This window comes from Crinia signifera, chromosome 12 (genome assembly GCF_055691185.1).
Source record: "Crinia signifera chromosome 12, ASM5569118v1, whole genome shotgun sequence".
NCBI lineage: Eukaryota > Metazoa > Chordata > Amphibia > Anura > Myobatrachidae > Crinia > Crinia signifera.
The window spans coordinates 81,271,351-81,293,391 of NC_139228.1; the positions used below are offsets into that span (position 1 = coordinate 81,271,351).

The 22,041-nt window shown below is 45.1% G+C and overlaps 1 protein-coding gene and 1 long non-coding RNA gene across 5 annotated transcripts in view; one reads left to right on the forward strand and one right to left on the reverse strand.

Annotated features, from left to right (window-relative positions):
• Positions 1–13,063: 13,063 nt before the first annotated feature.
• LOC146050290 (uncharacterized) lies at positions 13,064–16,198 on the reverse strand. The gene is made up of 2 exons (XR_014466290.1): positions 14,000–16,198; positions 13,064–13,288 (listed from the first exon to the last, which is right to left on the reverse strand). It is a non-coding gene; the product is annotated as an uncharacterized LOC146050290 (long non-coding RNA).
• The window catches only part of GANC (glucosidase alpha, neutral C), a 63,105-nt gene continuing 57,185 nt past the window's right edge, over positions 16,122–22,041 (forward strand). For 2 of the 4 annotated variants that reach the window (XM_083167217.1, XM_083167219.1), the window contains exons 1-2: positions 18,114–18,162; positions 21,590–21,707. In XM_083167217.1, the coding sequence (XP_083023343.1) occupies positions 21,649–21,707 (59 nt within the window). In that variant the 5' untranslated portion in view covers positions 18,114–18,162; positions 21,590–21,648. Of the gene's footprint in view, positions 16,247–18,113; positions 18,163–21,588; positions 21,708–22,041 lie in introns of those variants that run through there. The other 2 variants (XM_083167218.1, XM_083167220.1) reach the window with 2 other exon arrangements.

Genomic DNA, 22,041 nt, shown 5'->3' on the forward strand with positions numbered 1-22,041 from the left:
CCCTCCACCGCCCCACTAGGTCCCAAGTCGGGTGGTCGGACGTGCAGCAGGTCCGACCACCCGACGCAGATCCGATGCGCACGGGACCGCACATTGGATCTGAGGTGACATCAAAACTAGCCGATTTTGGTCCGATTTCGGCCAGATCCGACTGATCTGGCCGAAATCTGACCAAAATCGGCTAGTGTATGGGGGCCTTTAGGGGCCCATTTATCAACTAATATGTGGGGGTTAGCCGCAAATATTAACTTTCACCTTTCTCCGATCCCCCCCCTGCAGCGCCGCCGGCTGCATCCCCCATAGGTGTCTAGGGGGGATGTGAAGCTGCCCGATGTATCAACATCGGGCAGCCCAGCATCGCACCCCTGGGCTATTGCCATTCTGATATGGCGATAGCCCATTGTAGCCTATAGCTAAGAGGGGTCTATAAGTAGCCTATAGGTAAGAGGGGTCGGCGCATAACCACGCATGCGCTGACCGCCTGGCTTAGCACTTGGCAGGGACGGGCTCCTTTCGGAGCCCTGTCCCTGCAGTGCCAGGGATGATACATCCCAGTGATCTGATCGCATTTTACAATGCGATCCTGGGCGGTAATATTCCGCCCAGATCGCATTGCAAATGCCATCATTGATAAATGTGCCCCTTAGTCTGAGCTTGTAAACATTTCCCACACAGTGTCTTCTTATTAGCTGAGGAAAACAGCATATCACATGTCATATAGGTACATGAGGTAATCTTCTCTTTAGCAGTCCTCTTCCTGTGTATAGGTGAAGAAGGCACACTATAACCAGAAGGAGTAAATTACTATCTATCAAGAAAGAAACATTCTAATGCCCATAAAAACAAAGGGTTACCTCACTTGGGCATCAACAGGTTTGGGGGAAGAAGGCAGATCCATCTCTGATCCAGCTCAGCAGACTGCAGCAAACGAATGACAGTCTGCTGGCAACACAGGTTTAAATAGCACGCTTTAGCCCTGAGCCTTCCGCTTCCATAGGTCTCAGGATAGCCAAGCGGAACTAAAAATTCTCCATCCGAGTACCCGGGGGAACCATTCAGAGGGCGCACCTGTGTAAGCGCTGGGCGGGAGTGAGTGCATTCGCGCACTTCCATCCCTTCTGCCGGCGGCGCTGCTTCAAATACCTTTGCCGCGAGACTCGCTATAATGTCTCCAGCTCAGCTCCGGAACAGCCTTCAGCGCTCCGGTCCAAACATTGGGAGTGACATGACGCCACCATTTCCCGCACCTTTCCGGCGCACTACAGGTACCATGTTAACTAGTCTAGCCGGCGGCGCTGTTTTTAGGCTGGTATACTTAGTCTTTGTAAGGCAGGAACCAGGTACATGCTCCTTACACACTCTTCTTCTCCCCGGGCAGCTAACCCTTCAGCTGAGGCACCGTTTAAAACAAAATTAACACCCCTGCACTGTCTAACTAACGGAGACAGAAAGAAAAGACACAGACGAGAGGGAGGAGGAGACTAATATACCCAAGGTGGGCGGTCCCAGAAAAACATTCTGTCTAAACTAGGAGAAGGGAAGATTTCCCAGTGTTATGGCTGCCATGGGGATCGTAAAAGAAAATAGCATTGTATGCCGAAGACATATTGTTGTTTGTATCTAATTACGAGACCACTATGCCGCTACTGCTGGAAATCAAACACATTCAGTGGCTACTCCGGCTTATTGATAAACTGGGACAAGTCCGGCATTTTGCCGCGTGTGGGTCCACCCCCCAGGGATCTGCCCATCCCCCTGCCACTCAAATATTTAGGCATATGGGTATCTCATGACCCAACTGAATACATAACCCACAATGGACAACCTCAGTTGACTTACCTAAAGTCACGGATTACTGTATGGGGGAAACTACCTCTAACAGTAACAGGTAGAATTGACCTTATTAAGATGTCTGCCCAACCTAAATTATATATTCTACAACATTCTCCGATATATATCCCCCAATCTATATGTGAACAGCTTGACAGTAAACTAGCTTCCATTATCTAGTCCAGTAAAAGGGTAAGAATAAAGTTAAATACATTGACTCGAACATGCGAGATAGGCAGCATGGGGGTGCCTCATTTCCAAATATGCTATATTACATCACAACTCTGACCTTTGTGAATGGAGATGAGACCAGGGAGGCTCTAATTTCTCGGATGGTGTCTGCTTTGGTCCCAGGGCTTACGCCTCTTTTATCCGGTAATACTGCATTGATTAAACTCACTCTATTTAAACAAAGCTATCTTGGTCTGGAAGAGAGCCGGCTCGGTCATGCATGTATCTGGCTGGGATCCAGAAATCCCAATAGATAGCACAGGAGAGTTTACCAAATTAAATGGGAAACAATTATGGGGGAGATATTATATAGTTGGCCGATTGATGTTCTATCATGAGATGTTTAAACTCAGTTACAACTTATTACCCTATATCGCACTTATTTTCCACTACCTACAATTAAGGCACGCGTGCAGAACACAATTCTGCCAACAACCACCACCCCGCTGGGTCAAACTCCTACTACAAGCATTAGGGAAATTCCACATTTATTCTGCATTGCTCACTTCATACCACAATGATACTCTACCGCCCTTAAAGCTATAATGGGAGGCGGATCTGGGCCCACTGTCTCAGGAGTCCTGGTAGTTAGCCATGTCTGGTGATCGTGCAGCGTCCTCTTGGGCACGTTTTCAGCAAATACAATTGTGTATATTCCATAGGGTATATTTAACCCCCATTCACCTATTTAACATAGGAGGCAGAGCTGACTAAATGCCCTTTACCTGATGCTACCTTTTTACATTTGTAGACCTGCCCAGTGATTAATGACTTTTGGAAGAGTTATTCACGCCATAGTGCAAGGAAAAAGAAACAATTTCACCTATGGCGCTGTAATCTCCAAGCTGCACAAGACAGAAAAATTATGGTCACCGGACCATCCAAAAGTAGACATAGGCAAAAATACTAAGTTCTGTCTCCTTGCGCTAGAAGTGTCCAAATATAATCTCCATTCTTATCCTCCGAATCCCAGATGTGGATATATGAAATAAAAGGAGAATATACAAAACAATGTAAATTTCTTTGTTTATATATGATATTAATCTCCAGAAACGTGTGGGGGGACAATCAGAAAAAGTTGTGTTCCCAAAAGGTTCCAGATGATCCACCAAGGGGAATCTTTAAGGGGTCACCCCACTCGTGCCTTATAAACAAATGCTTACACGTATGCTTACATAGACAGGTTGGGGCGACTCATAAAGGTATCTTTCTCAGGTATATGATATCCCAATATTCCAATAATTTATTTTCTCCAAATTCCAGATATAGATATATGAAACAAAGTAGAAATCAAATGTAATTATTTATATATAGATTTTTGTCTCCAGAAACATGTGGGGGACCAATCAGAAAAAGGTGTGTTCCCAAAGTTTCCAAACGATCCAAATGCAGGGGGGGTCTTTAAGGGGTCACCCCACTCGTGCCTTATATAAACAGATGCTTACACGTATGCTTACATAGATAGGTTAGGGTGACTCATATAAAGGTATCTTTCTCCAAATAAAAATAATTTTCCAATATTCCAGATAAAAAACGGCTTTATTTTCCACAAATAACACAATAGAGGCTCACATTCCTTCCAGTAAGAAAATCTCACACTAGTTGGGACCCGGGTAAAGTGCGGACAAAACTGTATAGGAGCGATGTACCTCTCAATGGACAATAGACACTTAAAAATCTTTTTAAGTGTCTATTGTCCATTGAGAGGAAACTCAAGACAACACAAAACATCAAAAATAAAAACAAGGTATATAATATTGCAGTCAACATCACTGCCATGTTATTTTCTTTGTGTTAATACAATGAAAAATATGACAACCTTAATGAAGCAATGTCTATAGCTTAACCCCTTCCTGACACAGCCAGTTTTTGCCTTCCTGACAGAGCCCTTTTTTTCAAATCTGACATGTATCACTTAAGTGGGGATAACTTTTTTTTGCTTTTACTTATCCCAGTGATTTTGAGATTGTTTTCTCGTGACACATTGTACTTCAAATTAGTGGTAAATTTGGGTCGATACAGTCTGTGTTTTTTTGTGAAAAATACCAAAATGTCGTAAAAAAATGGAAATTTAGCAATTTGCAAAATGTTAAATTTTCTGCTTGTGAGACAAATAATCATACCACTCAAAATAGTTAATAACTAACATAGACCATATGTCTTCTTTATGTTTCCATCATTATTTCAACTTCCTTTTAATTTTTTTGGACACTAGGAGGCTTACAATATGAATAGCAAATTCTCAAATTTTCAAGAAAATTTCAAACACTGATTTTTTTAGGGACCAGTTCAGTTCTGATGTGACTTTGAGGGACTTGTATGTGGGACACCCCCATAAATGATGCCATTTCAAAAACTGCACCCCTCACAGTATTCAAAACAGCATTTTGGAAGTTTGTTAACCCTTTAGGTGTTTCACAGGAATTAAAACAAAGTGTAGGTGAAATTTCAAAATTTCATTTTTTTTGCAGATTTGCAATTTTAATACATTTTTCTAAGGAACACAGTAGATTTTACTAGAGAAATGTGACTAAAAATTGATTCCCCCAATTCTTTTGTTTTCATAAATATCCTATATGTGGCCCTAGTGTGCACGTTGACCAAACCACAGGCTTCATAATAGAAGGAGCACCTACTTGATTTTGGAGCCTCCTTTTTATGAGATTATTTTTTAGGCACCATGTAGGTTTCTAGGCACCATAAAATGCTAAAATTTAGGAACCCCCCCACAAGTGACCCCATTTTGCAAACTACACCCCTCAGGGAATTCATCTAGGGGTATAGTGTACATTTCAAACCCCCAGGGGTTTCACCAATTGTGGTACAACTGGGCAGTGAAAATGAAAAATTAAATTTTTTACACAAAAATGCAGTTCTGGCTCAAAATTTTTCATTTTCACAAGGAATGAAGGAGACAAAGCACCCCAAAATCTGTGCCCCAATTTCTCCCGAGTACGGCAATGCCTCACATGTGACCAAAAAATACCAGTTGGGCGCATGGCAGGACTCAGAAGGGAAGGAGTGATTTTTGGATTTTGCAGCTCAGATTCTGGTGGAATGTTGGTGGGTGCTATGTCGCATTAGCAAGACCCCCCAAGCACCAATACAGTGGAACCCCCCCACAAGTGACCCCATTTTGCAAACTACACCCCTCAGGGAATTCATCTAGGGGTATAGTGTACATTTCAAACCCCCAGGGGTTTCACCAATTTTGATACAACTGGGCAGTGAAAATGAAAAATTACATTTTTTTACACAAAAATGCAGTTCTGGCTCAAAATTTTTCATTTTCAGAAGGTATGAAGGAGAAAAAGCACCCCAAAATCTGTGCCCCAATTTCTCCCGAGTACGGCAATGCCTCACATGTGACCAAAAAATACCATTTGGGTGCATGGCAGGACTCAGAAGGGAAGGAGTGATTTTTGGATTTTGCAGCTCAGATTCTGGTGGAATGTTGGTGGGTGCTATGTCGCATTAGCAAGACCCCCCAAGCACCAATACAGTGGAACCCCCCCACAAGTGACCCCATTTTGCAAACTTCACCCCTCAGGGAATTCATCTAGGGGTATAGTGTACATTTCAAACCCCCAGGGGTTTCACCAATTTTGATACAACTGGGCTGTGCAAATGAAAAATTACATTTTTTACACAAAAATGCAGTTCTGGCTCAAAAATTTTCATTTTCACAAGGAATGAAGGAGACAAAGCACCCCAAAATCTGTGCCCCAATTTCTCCCGAGTACGGCAATGCCTCACATGTGACCAAAAAATACCAGTTGGGCGCATGGCAGGACTCAGAAGGGAAGGAGTGATTTTTGGATTTTGCAGCTCAGATTCTGGTGGAATGTTGGTGGGTGCTATGTCGCATTAGCAAGACCCCCCAAGCACCAATACAGTGGAACCCCCCCACAAGTGACCCCATTTTGCAAACTACACCCCTCAGGGAATTCATCTAGGGGTATAGTGTACATTTCAAACCCCCAGGGGTTTCACCAATTTTGATACAACTGGGCAGTGAAAATGAAAAATTACATTTTTTTACACAAAAATGCAGTTCTGGCTCAAAATTTTTCATTTTCAGAAGGTATGAAGGAGAAAAAGCACCCCAAAATCTGTGCCCCAATTTCTCCCGAGTACGGCAATGCCTCACATGTGACCAAAAAATACCATTTGGGTGCATGGCAGGACTCAGAAGGGAAGGAGTGATTTTTGGATTTTGCAGCTCAGATTCTGGTGGAATGTTGGTGGGTGCTATGTCGCATTAGCAAGACCCCCCAAGCACCAATACAGTGGAACCCCCCCACAAGTGACCCCATTTTGCAAACTTCACCCCTCAGGGAATTCATCTAGGGGTATAGTGTACATTTCAAACCCCCAGGGGTTTCACCAATTTTGATACAACTGGGCTGTGCAAATGAAAAATTACATTTTTTACACAAAAATGCAGTTCTGGCTCAAAAATTTTCATTTTCACAAGGAATGAAGGAGACAAAGCACCCCAAAATCTGTGCCCCAATTTCTCCCGAGTACGGCAATGCCTCACATGTGACCAAAAAATACCATTTGGGTGCATGGCAGGACTCAGAAGGGAAGGAGTGATTTTTGGATTTTGCAGCTCAGATTCTGGTGGAATGTTGGTGGGTGCTATGTCGCATTAGCAAGACCCCCCAAGCACCAATACAGTGGAACCCCCCCACAAGTGACCCCATTTTGCAAACTACACCCCTCAGGGAATTCATCTAGGGGTATAGTGTACATTTCAAACCCCCAGGGGTTTCACCAATTGTGGTACAACTGGGCAGTGAAAATGAAAAATTAAATTTTTTACACAAAAAATGCAGTTCTGGCTCAAAATTTTTCATTTTCCCATGGAAGGAAGGAGACAAAGCACCCCAAAATCTGTGCCCCAATTTCTCCCGAGTACGGCAATGCCTTATGTGTGACCAAAAAGTGGCAGGACTCAGAAGGGAAGGAGTGATATTTGGATTTTGCAGCACAGATTCTGGTGGAATGTTGGTGGGTGCTATGTCGCATTAGCAAGACCCCCAAAGCACCAATACAGTGGAACCCCCCCACAAGTGACCCCATTTTGCAAACTACACCCCTCAGGGAATTCATCTAGGGGTATAGTGTACATTTCAAACCCCCAGGGGTTTCACCAATTGTGGTACAACTGGGCAGTGAAAATGAAAAATTAAATTTTTTACACAAAAAATGCAGTTCTGGCTCAAAAATTTTCATTTTCCCAAGGAAGGAAGGAGACAAAGCACCCCAAAATCTGTGCCCCAATTTCTCCCGAGTACGGCAATGCCTCATGTGTGACCAAAAAGTGGCAGGACTCAGAAGGGAAGGAGTGATATTTGGATTTTGCAGCACAGATTCTGGTGGAATGTTGGTGGGTGCTATGTCGCATTAGCAAGACCCCCAAAGCACCAATACAGTGGAACCCCCCCACAAGTGACACCATTTTGCAAACTACACCCCTCAGGGAATTCATCTAGGGGTATAGTGTACATTTCAAACCCCCAGGGGTTTCACCAATTTTGATACAACTGGGCAGTGAAAATGAAAAATTACATTTTTTTACACAAAAATGCAGTTCTGGCTCAAAATTTTTCATTTTCAGAAGGTATGAAGGAGAAAAAGCACCCCAAAATCTGTGCCCCAATTTCTCCCGAGTATGGCAATGCCTCATATGTGACCAAAAAATACCAGTTGGGTGCATGGCAGGACTCAGAAGGGAAGGAGTGATTTTTGGATTTTGCAGCTCAGATTCTGGTGGAATGAATGGTGGGTGCTATGTGGCATTAGCAAGACCCCCGAAGCACGGTGAAATGATGAACCTAATAATCCATAGATGTGTGGTATATTTTAAAACACTCCTTTATACATAGGCCGGGTTTGTCGGGGCAAGTTTCACAGTGGAAAATAGTTTCCTTTCTTATTCCCTTTTTATAGCAAACTTTGCACCTTTTTTGTGTCCTGCCCTTTCTTGCAGTGGAGGGGATTTCGTTAGGAAAATGCTGCCCTGGTACAATACGGGGGCCAGTACTAGAAGTACTGGGGCCCTCTGCCTGCTGGTTCCCAAATATTAGGCCCTTTATGACTTCCTGTATAAGCGTTATACAGTGCCATCTGGATGATATACACGGCCAGCTTCTTGTACCAGATTTTTGTTTTCCGCAGGGCACTGTACGGCTTCAGTACCTGATCTGAAAGATCCACTCCGCCCATGTACCTATTGTAATCTAGGATACAATTAGGTTTTGAGGTGTGGGTACTGGTACCTCGTACAGGGATGGAGGTGGTACTGTCTCCATGAATTGTTGTCAGTATAAGGACATCCCTCTTGTCCTTATATTTGACCAACAACATATTTTCGGTGCATATTCCCCTGCTTTCACCCCTTCTCATTACTTGGGCAATGTGCATTTTTGGGAGGCCTCTTTGGTTCTTACGCACAGTACCGCAAGCTGCTGTACCTCTTGAACCAAGGGCCTTAAACAGGGGGATGCTAGTGTAAAAGTTATCCACATAGAGGTGATAACCTTTATCCAGGAAGGGGTGCACTAAATCCCAGACAATTTTTCCACTAACACCTACGAGGGAGGGGGGGCATTCTGGCGGTTCAATTCTTGAATCCTTCCCTTCATATACCCTAAACCTGTGGGTGTACCCTGAGGTGCTTTCACACAGCTTATACATTTTTATGCCATACCTTGCCCTCTTACTGGGAAGGTACTGGCGGAATTTAACCCTTCCTTTAAAATGTATAAGGGACTCGGCAATACAAATAAATTTTTCAGGGATGTACATCTCTGCAAATTTGGCACTGAAATGATCAATGACCGGCCTGACTTTGAATAGCCGGTCAAAGGTGGGATCATCTCTGGGTGGGCACAGTGTATTATCGGTGTAATGTAAAAATTTAAGGATTATCTCAAAACGAGTCCAGGTCATGGCCATACGGTAAAGTGGGGTGCTGTACAGAACATCTGTACTCCAATATTGCCTAATTTCTGGCTTTTTTACTATGCCCATATGAAACACCAGACCCCAAAACGTCATCATCTCTACTGCATCTACAGGGGTCCACCTAGCAAATGATGACGTGGGGTTTTGAGCAATAAACTGCTGGGCATATAAATTAGTTTGGTCCACCATTAAATTTATAAAATCATCAGAGAAAAATAATTTGAAAAAGTCAATTTCTCTGAGACCTGTGGAATCAAATTGGATTCCTGGGATGGCCAAAAACTCAGGAACCTGGGGCTCAAAATTGTCTGGTGGTGGGGTCCATACGGGATCAATCATTTGGGGGGGGGGGGGTGTCTCAGCTGCTCTACGGGGGCATCTTTGAGGGGGTCCCTCATCAGCAGAGGAGGAAGAGGAGCTTAAGGCGAATCCTTCGAATTCCCCGCTTGCATCACTGGCTGTGTCAGAGTCAGAGGCAAGCATGGCATATGCCTCCTCCGCTGAATACATTCTTCTGGATGACTGGGATGACATTTGGGATGCCATTTTTATTTTTGTGTTTCTGTAAGTGTAATGTTTCAACACGTGTATAGTGTAGGGGGGGGTACAAACTTTATTTCAACACGGGGGGGTATGTAGTGTGTAGTGTGTATGTAGTGCAGAAAAAAAAAATACTTTATACAGGAATTTGATCCCAATAAAAAAAAAAAATTGAAGGGGTTATTAAAAAAAAAAAAAAAAAAAAAAAAAAGGTCCTGCGCCAAAAATTGAGCACAGATGTTGGTCAGTAACGTCCGTCACTGAACAGCGCTCAAAGGCAACAGGACACCCACAAAAACAACGTGGGTGTAAAGACAAAAAAAAAACAATTTAAAAAAAAACTGCAGAAAAAAATGATATCAACCTGTGCCTAAAATGCTGTTCAGTGATTGTACGTCACTGATCAGCGGCCACAGGACACCCACTAAAGCAACGTGGGTGTAAAAACAATTTAAAAAAAATTTCCACAGCACTCTCCAAAAAAAAAACAATTTAAAAAAACTGCAGAAAAAAAAATGATATCAACCCTGTGCCAAAAATGCTGTTCAGTGATTGTACGTCACTGATCAGCGCTCAGCGGCCACAGGACACCCACACAAGCAACGTGGGTGTAAAAACAAAACCCCACTGCACTCTCCAAAAAAAAAAAAAAAACCTGCAGATCAGTGATGCAGTGATGCAACACTGATTAGCAGTGAGGGGCAGCAGACACACAACCTGACAGGGTATATATATAAAAAAAAAACCCTGGACCCCCAAAAAGTTGCTGATTAATTAATTAATCAGCACAAAAGGGGGGGGGCAGCAGTCAGTTGCACAGGCAGCACAACCTTTGCTGCAACTGACAGGTATATATATATAAAAAAAAAACCTCTGCACCCCCAAAAAGTTGCTGATCACCTCAGATATAGTGATCAGCACAAAAGGGGGTGCAGCAGACACAAAATATAGCACTCTCTGTCACTCTCTGTCCCTATCTCTCACGATCTGTGACTTTGTGACACTGCAGCAGCAGCACACACAGAAGTCACAAGATCCAGGAAGTATCCAGCTGCTGGCAGCACGCTACCAGCGGTGATCAGCGGTGATCAGGTAAGTTTCAGGCAAGGATCAGGTATGTATCACGACAGATTGGCACGGTGACCGCTCTGCACGCAATTCCAGACCGGAATGGCGTCTGCAGTGCAGTCACCGTTAGTTTAAATCACGCGCCTTGGCTGTGATTGGTCCGTGGGTCCCACGGACCAATCACAGCCTTGGGGGCAGGTGTCGTCGTCACCGATGACCCCCTCATGCCCCCTGACGCCCGGCGGTGATTGACACCTGTGTTACCGAGCGTCTGATTCGCCGGTAACACAGGAAAACGCTGTGAATGGCTGTTCACACTGAACAGCCAATCACAGCGATCGCCGACGGGGGGGGGGGGGGCGGCATCGCAGCCCCCCCTGGGCATGTAGGGACACGTCTGCTCTCAGGGACAGCAGACATCGTCCCTCTGTCCCCGCGTCTATAGACACGGGGACAGTTTAAAGTCATGACGTATATATACGTCATGTGTCGGGAAGTACATCCCGGCCATGACGTATATATACGTCAAATGTCGGGAAGGGGTTAAGACAATAACCCCTCAGATCTTTCTTTACAATCTTATAAACAAGCCAGGCAATTACTCAAAGCTTCTAACCACCTAAGCAACACGCTCATTAGATTATGCCAAAAAACAATTATAGGTGGGGAAACAAAGCTGGAAAACTGCTAGCTATGATGGCTAAACCCCCTAAAAACGTATTACGGCGCTGAAGCACCCAACTTCAGGCACGATTATCACTAAATCCTCAGAGATAGCCCAACAATTTCAAACCTATTTTGAAAATGTATTTGCATCTCCACATAGGACCCCCAAGTCTTATTTCCAGATTCAGCACTCCCCAAGCTTACACCTGATCAGATAAAAGCACTGGCAGGTAAAATACAAGAAATAAATTTGCTAGATCTTAATTACCACATGGGAAAACCCCGGTCCGGATGGGTTCTCAGGAGATTACAGAATGTGTCAAACCCCTATCCCCAGCTTTGTTAGAACTATTCCAAAATGTACACCAAAATAAAATCCAATCCTCATTTCCAGGCAACCTGTAGATCTATAGTAAGAATGAATGCAGCAGGTTTGAAAATGTGACTGTTAGTATTGACTACAGCTGTGCACCAGCTAGGTGATCTGGAAAACATGGACCGTTGTTAGATCTCGAGGACCAGTTTGGCCACCCCTGATCTACACTAACACCACTAGAACAAGGTTTCTTGGGTAATACCAGCTTGATAAGTTTTCTCCACCAACATGACCAAGAAATACCTGAAACTTCCAGCTCAATCCTCTTTTGTGGTCTACTTACTAGATGGATTTGGCACATCTTACGCCATACTGTTGGACTTTCACTCCCTTCTTAAAAACCCAGCGTACCTAGATGGCATGGCTGCTGACCCCTTCTCGGCATGGAACTTAATTGGAATAACCACCATAGCCTCAATAGTCCTAAGGGAAAAAAAGCGTCCATTATGCTTTTTGGAAATGTCAGCTCAATTTTCCATGGTTAGTCCATACCCTCTGTTGTTTCTGCAAGCTAATTTTTATGTTTCCCATGTTGTCTCACATTTTTCAGACTTGGATTGACATAACTCCAGACACAATGCTCACTTACCCGGCACCCACGACTAGAGCCATCTCCATACGCTACACATTAAGGCTAATCTTGGATCACACCAAAAGGTGGAATGTCCACCTGGATAGATCATTTCCCCTCATTAACTAGAACACAATTACAAAAGGGTCTTATGTGTTCCCGCTGCGCTCTAAGGGCCAGCACGTATACAGAGCGATTTCTTAACATTTACCACAATACTTATCTCTCTCCCATCAGATTTTTCATATGGGAACAACCACGTACAATTGCCCAAAATTTAAATAGAAAACACGGTTAACCATCACTGCCTTTGGGCATGCGCAATAATCTCATAATTTTGGTAAAAAGATCTGCGGAAGCTAAATTAGTGATCTATGTACCATTTACCACAGAATGGGCAATATCGGGAATCTTTGCCCCTGACCTTTGTATTACTAAAATGAGTGAAAACTTGTTGCTGGCGCCGAGGGAGGGAAAACTATTTTACAAGGATGGATAGACCCCATCCCCCCACAAATCCCCCTATTTTTGGCTAAACTTTACCACCTATTTAAAATGGACTGGGTCGAAACTATTTTACAAAAAGGCAATGCAATAGAAAAAAGTGTCTCTGGGAATCCTACATACCCACTCTACCCATCAACACCAGGATGATGATACACAGTTTACATAAGACAATGTGGTACCAAATGAGATGGGTGGCACAAGATCCGTCACTCTAGAATAATAACGGCAAAATAATATTTTTATGTCAAGAAACGAACATATGTAAATAGATGGTTGGATAAAGAAAGAAAATAAACAAGCAGATGCAAATGGTTGTATTTATTCACATAAGTACATTTTGACAATGTTAAAAACATCATGTCTGTATATTTACAATGTCTCAATAATAGTTTATATATAAAAATAGAATTAAAAAAAAGCCTTTAAACCTTTTTCAGAGATGTCTAAACATCTGTACCAGCTCTTGTGTACCAAAGTTCAACTCAATTATACTCCTCGATGATCCACTTGGTAACGGATATCACCTAAAAAACAAAAGCAAACCAAACACAAAATTTGTTAAGTATAATATTTAAGAACTAGTAATATCAATGCTTGATTCTTAGGCAACAGGAAGTATAACCATTTGGCCACATAAATATTAAAGTGGCAGCAACCAACTAGACTATCTTCAGTGTAACACTGAAAGCATTAAATAAACTACACTATTGATTCAAAGACAGCAAATGAGGCAACACAATGGCCCAGAGTCAAGAGGCCTTAAAAATATTCGCAAAAGATAAATCCCAAACATCAAAAAAAAAAAAAACCTCACCCTAAAATGAAGCTCTATTAAAAAGTGAAGTAAATAGTTAAAAATTGCTGGAGAATGGTTGGGTGTGGAAATTTTGTCTAAGTACCCCCCAAAAAAACCACCCGCATTATACCGGTTTCTGGCCTGCGCATCTTTCATCGGTCACAGCTAATGCTGCTTAAATGAAAACCGACACTTACAAAATGGCTGCACCAATATAACAGTCCATCTCTGAGTGTCACTTTCCATTAGAGCAGCATAAGCCAAGTACCAGCAGATGGCAACTGGTTACAATATCCCCACAAACCCACCTTGTGCCCACACTATTTCGACACCTCCCCACCACTGCAGGAGTATTCTTACGCCAGATTACACAAAAATAAGATACATTACACTTTACAATACGTATAGGGACAATACCATAAAAAAAATTGAAATGTACCCAGAAATTGCCTGGTTTGACCGTACCAGAGGTTCCAGGCCCTGTTCCAACAGCAAATAGATTTCCCTTGACGATATGTAGTAGTACTACATACTGGGGGGGGGCACGGGGGTGAGCCAAGCTGCAAGACACTCCAGTTTGCAGGCCAATAAGATCTGAGCTCTGTCCCGCACCAATGTCACTGACTGCAAATGCAAAATCATGCACTTGGGTCTCAGAAATACAAAGACTCAATATAGTATAAATGGCACTATAATGGAAACTACTGAGGAAGAGAGGGATCTAGGTGTCACTATTTCAGGGGACTTAAAAGCAGGTAGGCAATGTAACAAAGCAATGAAGGCAAGTCAGATGCTTGGTTGCATAGGGAGAGGTATCAGCAGTAGAAAGTAGTAATAATGCCACTGTATAGGTCATTGGTACGACCTCACCTAGAGTATTGTGTTCAGTTCTGGAGGACATATCTCCAGAAGGATATAAATACATTAGAGACTGTACAAAGAAGAGCAACTAAAATGGTGCATGGCCTACATCACAAAACGTACCACGAAAGACTAAAAGATCTTAATATGTATACTTTAGAGCAGAGAAGGGAAAGGGGGGACATGATAGAAACTTTCAAATATATCAAGGGCTTTAACAAGGTACAGGTGGGAGACATTCTTCACAGGAAGAGGAGCAACAGAACATGAGGACATGCACTGAAACTAGAGGGAGGAAGATTCAGGGGAAATGTGAGGAAGAATTTTTCACAGAAATAGTAGTAGATAAGTGGAATAGCCTCCCATCAGAGGTGGTAGACGCAAATACAGTAGTACAATTTAAACATGCTTGGGATAAGCATATTGATATCCTTACAAAAAAATAAGGATCAAATATGGTTTGAGGTAACATGTTTAAAAAAAAGGGGCAGACTAGATGGGCCAAGTGGTTCTTATCTGCCGTCAAATTCTATGTTTCTAAACACGCTCAAAAGGGTAGGAAAGAAGAAAAAAGCATGCAATACCAAAGATTAATGTGTGGGTCTCAGTATTCCCGGATTACAGCGAGAATGGGCGCAGTTCTACTCTATCAAAAAAATTATTGAGAGATTTGAGCTTACAATATGACCCGATGCCTTACAATTATAATCGGTGGCACCGTGCTAGAAAACAAGTAACGCAATTTATCTTGATGCAGCTAAGGCCTTCGATTCTAGAGGTTATTACGGGAAGCCTTGGAGCGGGTGGGAATAGGTCCCATCTTTATTAGTTGTATAAAAATGCTGTATATGGCCCGGCGGCAAGGGTCTCCGTCAATGGCTATATCTCATCAGTTTTGGGGTAAAGATGGGCACAAAACAGGGGTGCCCATTGTCACCAGGGTTATTCGCAATTGCCATAGAACCTCTGGCTTGTTTAATTAGGGGCAGCCTATTGAGCGAGGGCCTAAAAATAGGTGCAAGAGAAGACCGCATTGCACTGTATGTGGACGGTATATTATTGTTCATGCAAAATTATCCTAAGGTACTACCCGAAGCCTTGAATACAATTAACCTCTGTGGGGAATACTCTGGCCTCAAGGTCAACTGGGGTAAATCCTGTATTCTCCCTCTAAGGGATAATCCCCCTCGGAACGCATAAGCTCCACTCCTCTAAAAAGTGTGGAAGTATTTCAATACCTAGGTATTTGGGTTTCACAGGAAATCACTAGATTTGAGCCTCTTAACCTAACACCACAAATTAGTTTGCCTACTTCAACACTTGCCTCTATCTTCCCGACACATGTTTCAGCTAAAGGTCTGATCTCCTTATTATGGGGCAATAATGGGGTCTTAGAATGGTAATACTTACTAAACGGGAGAGGGGGGGGGGGGGGGGTACATGGTACAAAGACGTCATAGGGTCCTTTAGGCGAAGGGGAACTAGCCGCTACCCGGCGGTGATAGCTAGACTGCAGGCAGCTAGGAGGAGCCATGTATACACGGCGGACGGCGGCTGTGGCCGCTGGGCGGGTGGTGGAGGGGAGTCGGGCAGAGATGACCTTTGGAATAGGAGAGGAGGGTGGGATCATGGCACGCCGCACGCACTATGCCTCCAGAGATCGGCGCTGACTGAGAGATGACCGGAAGTCCGGGCGGGGGATGCCGCGTGCAGGCGCTGTGCAGTGACAGCCGGGAGATGCGTAATGGGATCATGGGAGGGGTTTCCAGGGCTGTATTAGTCATATTCGCTCGTCCAATGAAAAGACAGAACATTTGAGTGACAGGTGTGGTGACCAATGTCCTGCTTGATTACATAACTCACAACACAGGCTTCTTATTGCCTATCAGAACTAGAGATGGGCCCCCAAAGGGTCACATGGGGGAGGACGTCGGGTCACATGGGGGAGGACGTCGGGTCACATGGGGGAGGACGTCGGGTCACATGGGGGAGGACGTCATCAAAGATATTTTCTACGAACTTCAGGGAATAGAGATGGGCAAAACGGATCTTTTCGCGGACCCGGCTCGACCCGGGTCGGTCACTGAAAAGATCTAGATCCTTTGGGCGGCTCTGCGGATCAGTTTGTGTAAAAAAGACAGTTATTTATGGTTTGAGTTAGTGTACCATACCTCCCAACATGACCCTTTCCAGGAGGGACACAATGCTCTGTTTCTGGACTTCCCTCTTAATGTTTGATTGTTATTAACTGTGTGGAAACACCTTTCTTGCCCATTTACCTGTTTAGAACAGGTAATAGCAATCATTCGTTAAGAGGGAAGTCCAGAAACAGAGCAAAGTCGTAGGTCAGAGATGGGGAACCTTTGGCCCTCCAGCTGTTGTTGGACTACACATCCCAGCATGCCCTGCTACAATTTGCTATTTGGCCATGATAACACTGTTGCAGGGAATGCTGGGATGTGTAGTCCAACAACAGCTGGAGCCAAAGGTTCTCTAACCCTGACCTAGGTGGTGCACTTAACATAGATAGTCGTTTGGTCGACTGATCTAGGTCGACATTAGGTCAACAACACTAGATCGACATGCTGAAAGGTCGACGTGGAACAAGATCGACATGGTTATAGGTCAACATGAGGAAGGTCGACAGGTCATAAGGTCGACATGGGGATTTTCACTGTTTTTTGAGCCGACATGTGCCGACAGGCGGTATTTCATGCCCTACCTTCCACTAGGGCATGGAGTGAGATTATAATAGTGTGGCGAGCGAAGTGAGACACTGTTCTCACTTCCAACTGTGTCCATGTCAACTGTGTTGACATTCGGGTCAAAAAACAGCGAAAACCCCATGTCGACCTTATGACCTTCCTCATGTCATCCTAACGTCCATGTCTACCTTTTCCCATGTCAACCTTTTCCCATGTCGACCTTTCTGCATGTCGACCTAGTGACTGTCTGACCAACGCTTGTCTGACGAACAATCCAGTTCCCAGGACCTGGGTAGAAGTCCCGTATAAAGGGACACGGCGTGTCCCATTTACACTGCCGCTGACAGGGGTCTGACCCGCTGAAGACCCGGGGTTTTGCAGCGGTGTAAAAGGGGTATTAATTTGCTCGTTGCCAAGGGAGACTAAATTTGCTCATTGCCGAGCCCCCCCTCCCCCCCCCCCAAATGAAAGTTAAAAGAAGGCCCCCTCCCCCTCCAAATTAAAGTTAAATGTACTACACAGCCCAGCAAACAGAGATCTAGTAAAAAAAAAAAACACATGTGCACTGCCTAATTTATGTCTGTGTGTCTGTGTGTTCATACTTCTACTACACACCTTTCTGTGATACTACTGGTGAACTCAGGTGAAGCAATCTTGAAATGCCTGCCAGTGCCAATGCCTCTGCTCTGCTTAGTTTGCTGTTGATGTGTAGTCACCAGACCTCCCTCAGGGCTTCCAGATTCAGAAGAATCTAGATCTGCACGTGACACAGCAGCAGCAGCAGCAGCAGCACAAGCAGCCAATTAGAAGAAAATATCTCAGCTGCCAAAGGGGGCAGTGCTGAGCTCAAGCAATGCAATGTGCATTGTATTGTATGTAATGCTAAGCGAAACCGATCCGGATCACCATTTTGGGATCGGCGGCTCGCTCGTTCTTTTGATGGATCCGTTCAAAAGAACCGGATCGTTCGCGAACGACACATCTCTATCAGGGAAACAAACTTAAACTAGCTGCTACCGCTGCAGCACTGAGCACGGTAACACCGCAGTGACAACACACACTGTCACAGCAGGGCACAGTGACACAACACACACACACACACACACACTGCTCACACTGTCACAGCAGGGCACAGTGACACAACACACACACACACACACACACACACACACACACTGCTCACACTGTCACAGCAGGGCACAGTGTGACACCACACACACGCTCACACTGTCACAGCAGGGCACAGTGACACAACACACACACACACACACACACACACACACACTGCTCACACTGTCACAGCAGGGCACAGTGTGACACCACACACACGCACACGCTCACACTGTCACAGCAGGGCACAGTGTGACACCACACACACAGTGCTCACACTGTCACAGCAGTGCACAGTGTGATACCACACACACACACACACACACACACACAGTGCTCACACTGTGACACTACACACACTCACAGTAGGGCACAGTGTGACACCACAGACACAGTGCTCACACAGCTTGGCACAGTGACAGGGCGGATGCAGCACCAGCACGGTAACACTTCACACAGGGCTGCACAGTGACACACACACACAGGGCAGCACAGTGACAGGGGCCGGGCGGCTGCAGCAGCACGGTAACACCACACACAGTGCTCACACAGGGCGGCACAGTGACACACACACACACACAGGGCGGCACAGTGACACACACACACAGGGCAGCACAGTGACAGGGGCCGGGCGGCTGCAGCAGCACGGTAACACCACACACCGTGCTCACACAGGGTGGCACAGTGACACACACACACACAGGGCAGCACAGTGACAGGGGCCGGGCGGCTGCAGCAGCACGGTAACACCACACACAGTGCTCACACGGGGTGGCACAGTGACACACACACACACACACACAGGGCAGCACAGTGACAGGGGCCGGGCGGCTGCAGCAGCACGGTAACACCACACACAGTGCTCACACAGGGCGGCACAGTGACACTCAGGGACAGGCGGTGGCTGCTAGCGATCAGTGAGGGGCAGCTATGGGTGTGATGGTCACTGGCAGCAGCCACGCTGTGACTTGTAGTGTCCTTCCCCATAAGCACGTATACATATAGCTGCTGGGGTGTATATGGCACCACACCCCTCTTCGGTCCACCCCAGTGACACAGGGAGCGCATCATTCTCTGCTTCACAAACATAAACCTGCTCATAAGGAAACATTTGCTTTTCACGTGTGTGAAAATAAGGAACATCAGGGATCCCTGTTTTACCCCAAACTCTAAATATCGGGTTATGGCCTCTGTGTAACTGAGGGGGGTGGGGTGGGTCATTGGGCTGACCAGAAATAGGTCACCCCCGTATTTGACATGCAGTAGGCCGATTAGATTTAGAGGTTGACCGTGCAACATGAAAAAGGTAGACACCACAAAATGTCAACCGGAAAAGAGTTGCCAAAAGTTTTTTATGTCATATTAAAACACATGTAAGCCAAAATTAGTGGGAACGCGCACCCTCGCCATGCTGCAGGCCGGGCGCCTCTCTGCGTGGCACAGGTTGCTGTTCTTGTGGATGATAAATGGAAAAAAGAAAAACAAATGTGCCAATCGTTGTCCTATTGATCATCCGGAACCCATGTACTTGTAATCCTGATAGGCAAATAGGAACAATAGCGTAGACCAGGGGTCAGGGAACTTTTTTACCTTGTACCCCAAAATATATTTAGATACGACGACATCTAATGATTTTTTTACCGTTTGGAAACAAGTCAGTCTAGACTGACTTTTATTTCTGACGGAGATGGCCGAATGCGGGGTGGGTGCTGATGTCAACTGCCGGCCCCACACAGGCATCGACACACCTATATTCCCAGGGGAATGTCCAGCAATTTTATCGGGACACCCCTTGCATCAAACAAGTTCTGGAACCACTGTTCTAGCTGCCATCATCTGACAGGTTTGCCTCAGGCAATGGAAGCAGAGCCTCGGAGCCTCGATAACACATGGGATTGGGATCTTATTCCGGATCCCACGTGTTATCGCACGATAATGTGTCAGTTTTCAGCTGACCAATTAGGATATCATTGAATAGCCGATAATGACCATGGGGCTCAAAGCATTGTTTGGTTACTATGGGCAACTTCTACACTTATGTAAATTCACACTGGTAATCCCGAGAATTTTCCGGGCTATGCCTTAATACCCAGGCTGGCAAGCCCGGAAAATTCTCGGGACTGCCAGTGATTAGCGCCGGGCAGCACTGCTGAATATCGCTGAACTCAGCTGGCTTCAGCGATGCCTGGCTCCCTCTCCACCACCGCACCCCCGGCTCACCCCGCCCCCTGGCTTTTACATTACAGCCTGCGACGCCGGCTTATGACAAGTCGGGTCGCCGCATGTAGGTACGCCTACATGCACAGGGCCGGATAGAGGCTGATTGCCGGTTCAGCTGGCCGGACCCGGGCACTCAGCAGTGTTTTTTTTTTTTTTTTTTAGGGAGCACTCCCCAGAAAAAACTCGCCCACTGGGGAGCGCTCCCTAAAAAAACACCACTGAAGGGGTTAAATATACTCCCTACAGACTTTCAGTCCCAACACACATAAAAATATGTCCCCTGTGGCCACCAATTCTTTCTGCCAAGTTGCATTATGTATGTTGTAATCATTAATAACAAGAAGTCCATTTTTACCGTTTACATTTCAGCACACCTATGTATTGTATGCGGAAGTACCTTTTAATCACTCTGCATGAAGAACTACTGTATAAAACTTTCCTAATAATTATTCTTTTCAGTGTACTGTTGAGTGTATGTTTGTTCGGTACTTGTGAGTTATCTGGACGCCCGATTTTTTGATTGTATGCCTTAAGTTAAGGCATACAATCAGATGCGATGCGATGCGATATCGCATCGCATCGCATCGCATGCGACCATCGGATGCGATGACCCGATTTTTCCATAGGAATCAATGTTAAAATGATTCCTATGGAAAAAGGGGTCCTTTTCATACCCCTACTATCCAAGTGGGCATGGAGTTGGATATAAACCTGTGGCGAGCGTAGCGAGCCACCGAGCCCGAAGCGTGGCGAGCGAAGCGAGCCCCGCGAGGGGACGGTATTCCGTGTCCCCTCGCGGGGCTCGCTACGCTCGCCACGCTTCGGGCTCGGTGGCTCGCTACGCTCGCCACAGGTTTATATCCAACTCCATGCCCACTTGGATAGTAGGGGTATGAAAAGGACCCCTTTTTCCCATTGAATTCCATGTTAAAATGGACTCAGTCCATTTTAACATTGATTCCTATGGAAAAATCGGGTCATCGCATCGCATCGCATCCGATGGTCGCATGCGATGCGATGCGATGTGCCCGATCCGACCCGATTTTGAAATCGGGCGTCCGGATAACTCACAAGTACCGTTTGTTCTTTTGGAAAATTCTTGAGTTTTGATAGTGTTAAACATGTTTTTACAGCGGTGAACGCAAAATAAAGGACATATAACCAGGAAAGGAAGACCCGGAACTGAAGGCTCATGAGCTCAGAGGATTCCCCAGCCCCTCAGGGCTCCGAGACTAATGATTCTCTTGCAAGGTAAGGAAAGTGAGATTAAAAGGTTTAGGTATAATAAATATAGAGATGTGCAGGTCCGTATTTACCCATATTTACCCGGATCTCAAAACAGGATCTTATTGGCTATCCAGCTGTCACATGTTTTGGAGCAAAAACATGTGACAGCATATAGCCAATAAGATCCCGTTTTGAGATCCGGGTAAATCCGGACCTGCACATCTCTAAATAAATACATATCTTTTTTGTCATCATAAATGCATTTGATCCAGACACGTCATCCTAATGTCGGCTACACACTAGGGCAGGCATGTCCAAACTGTGGCCCTCCAGCTATAGTGAAACTACAAATCCCAGC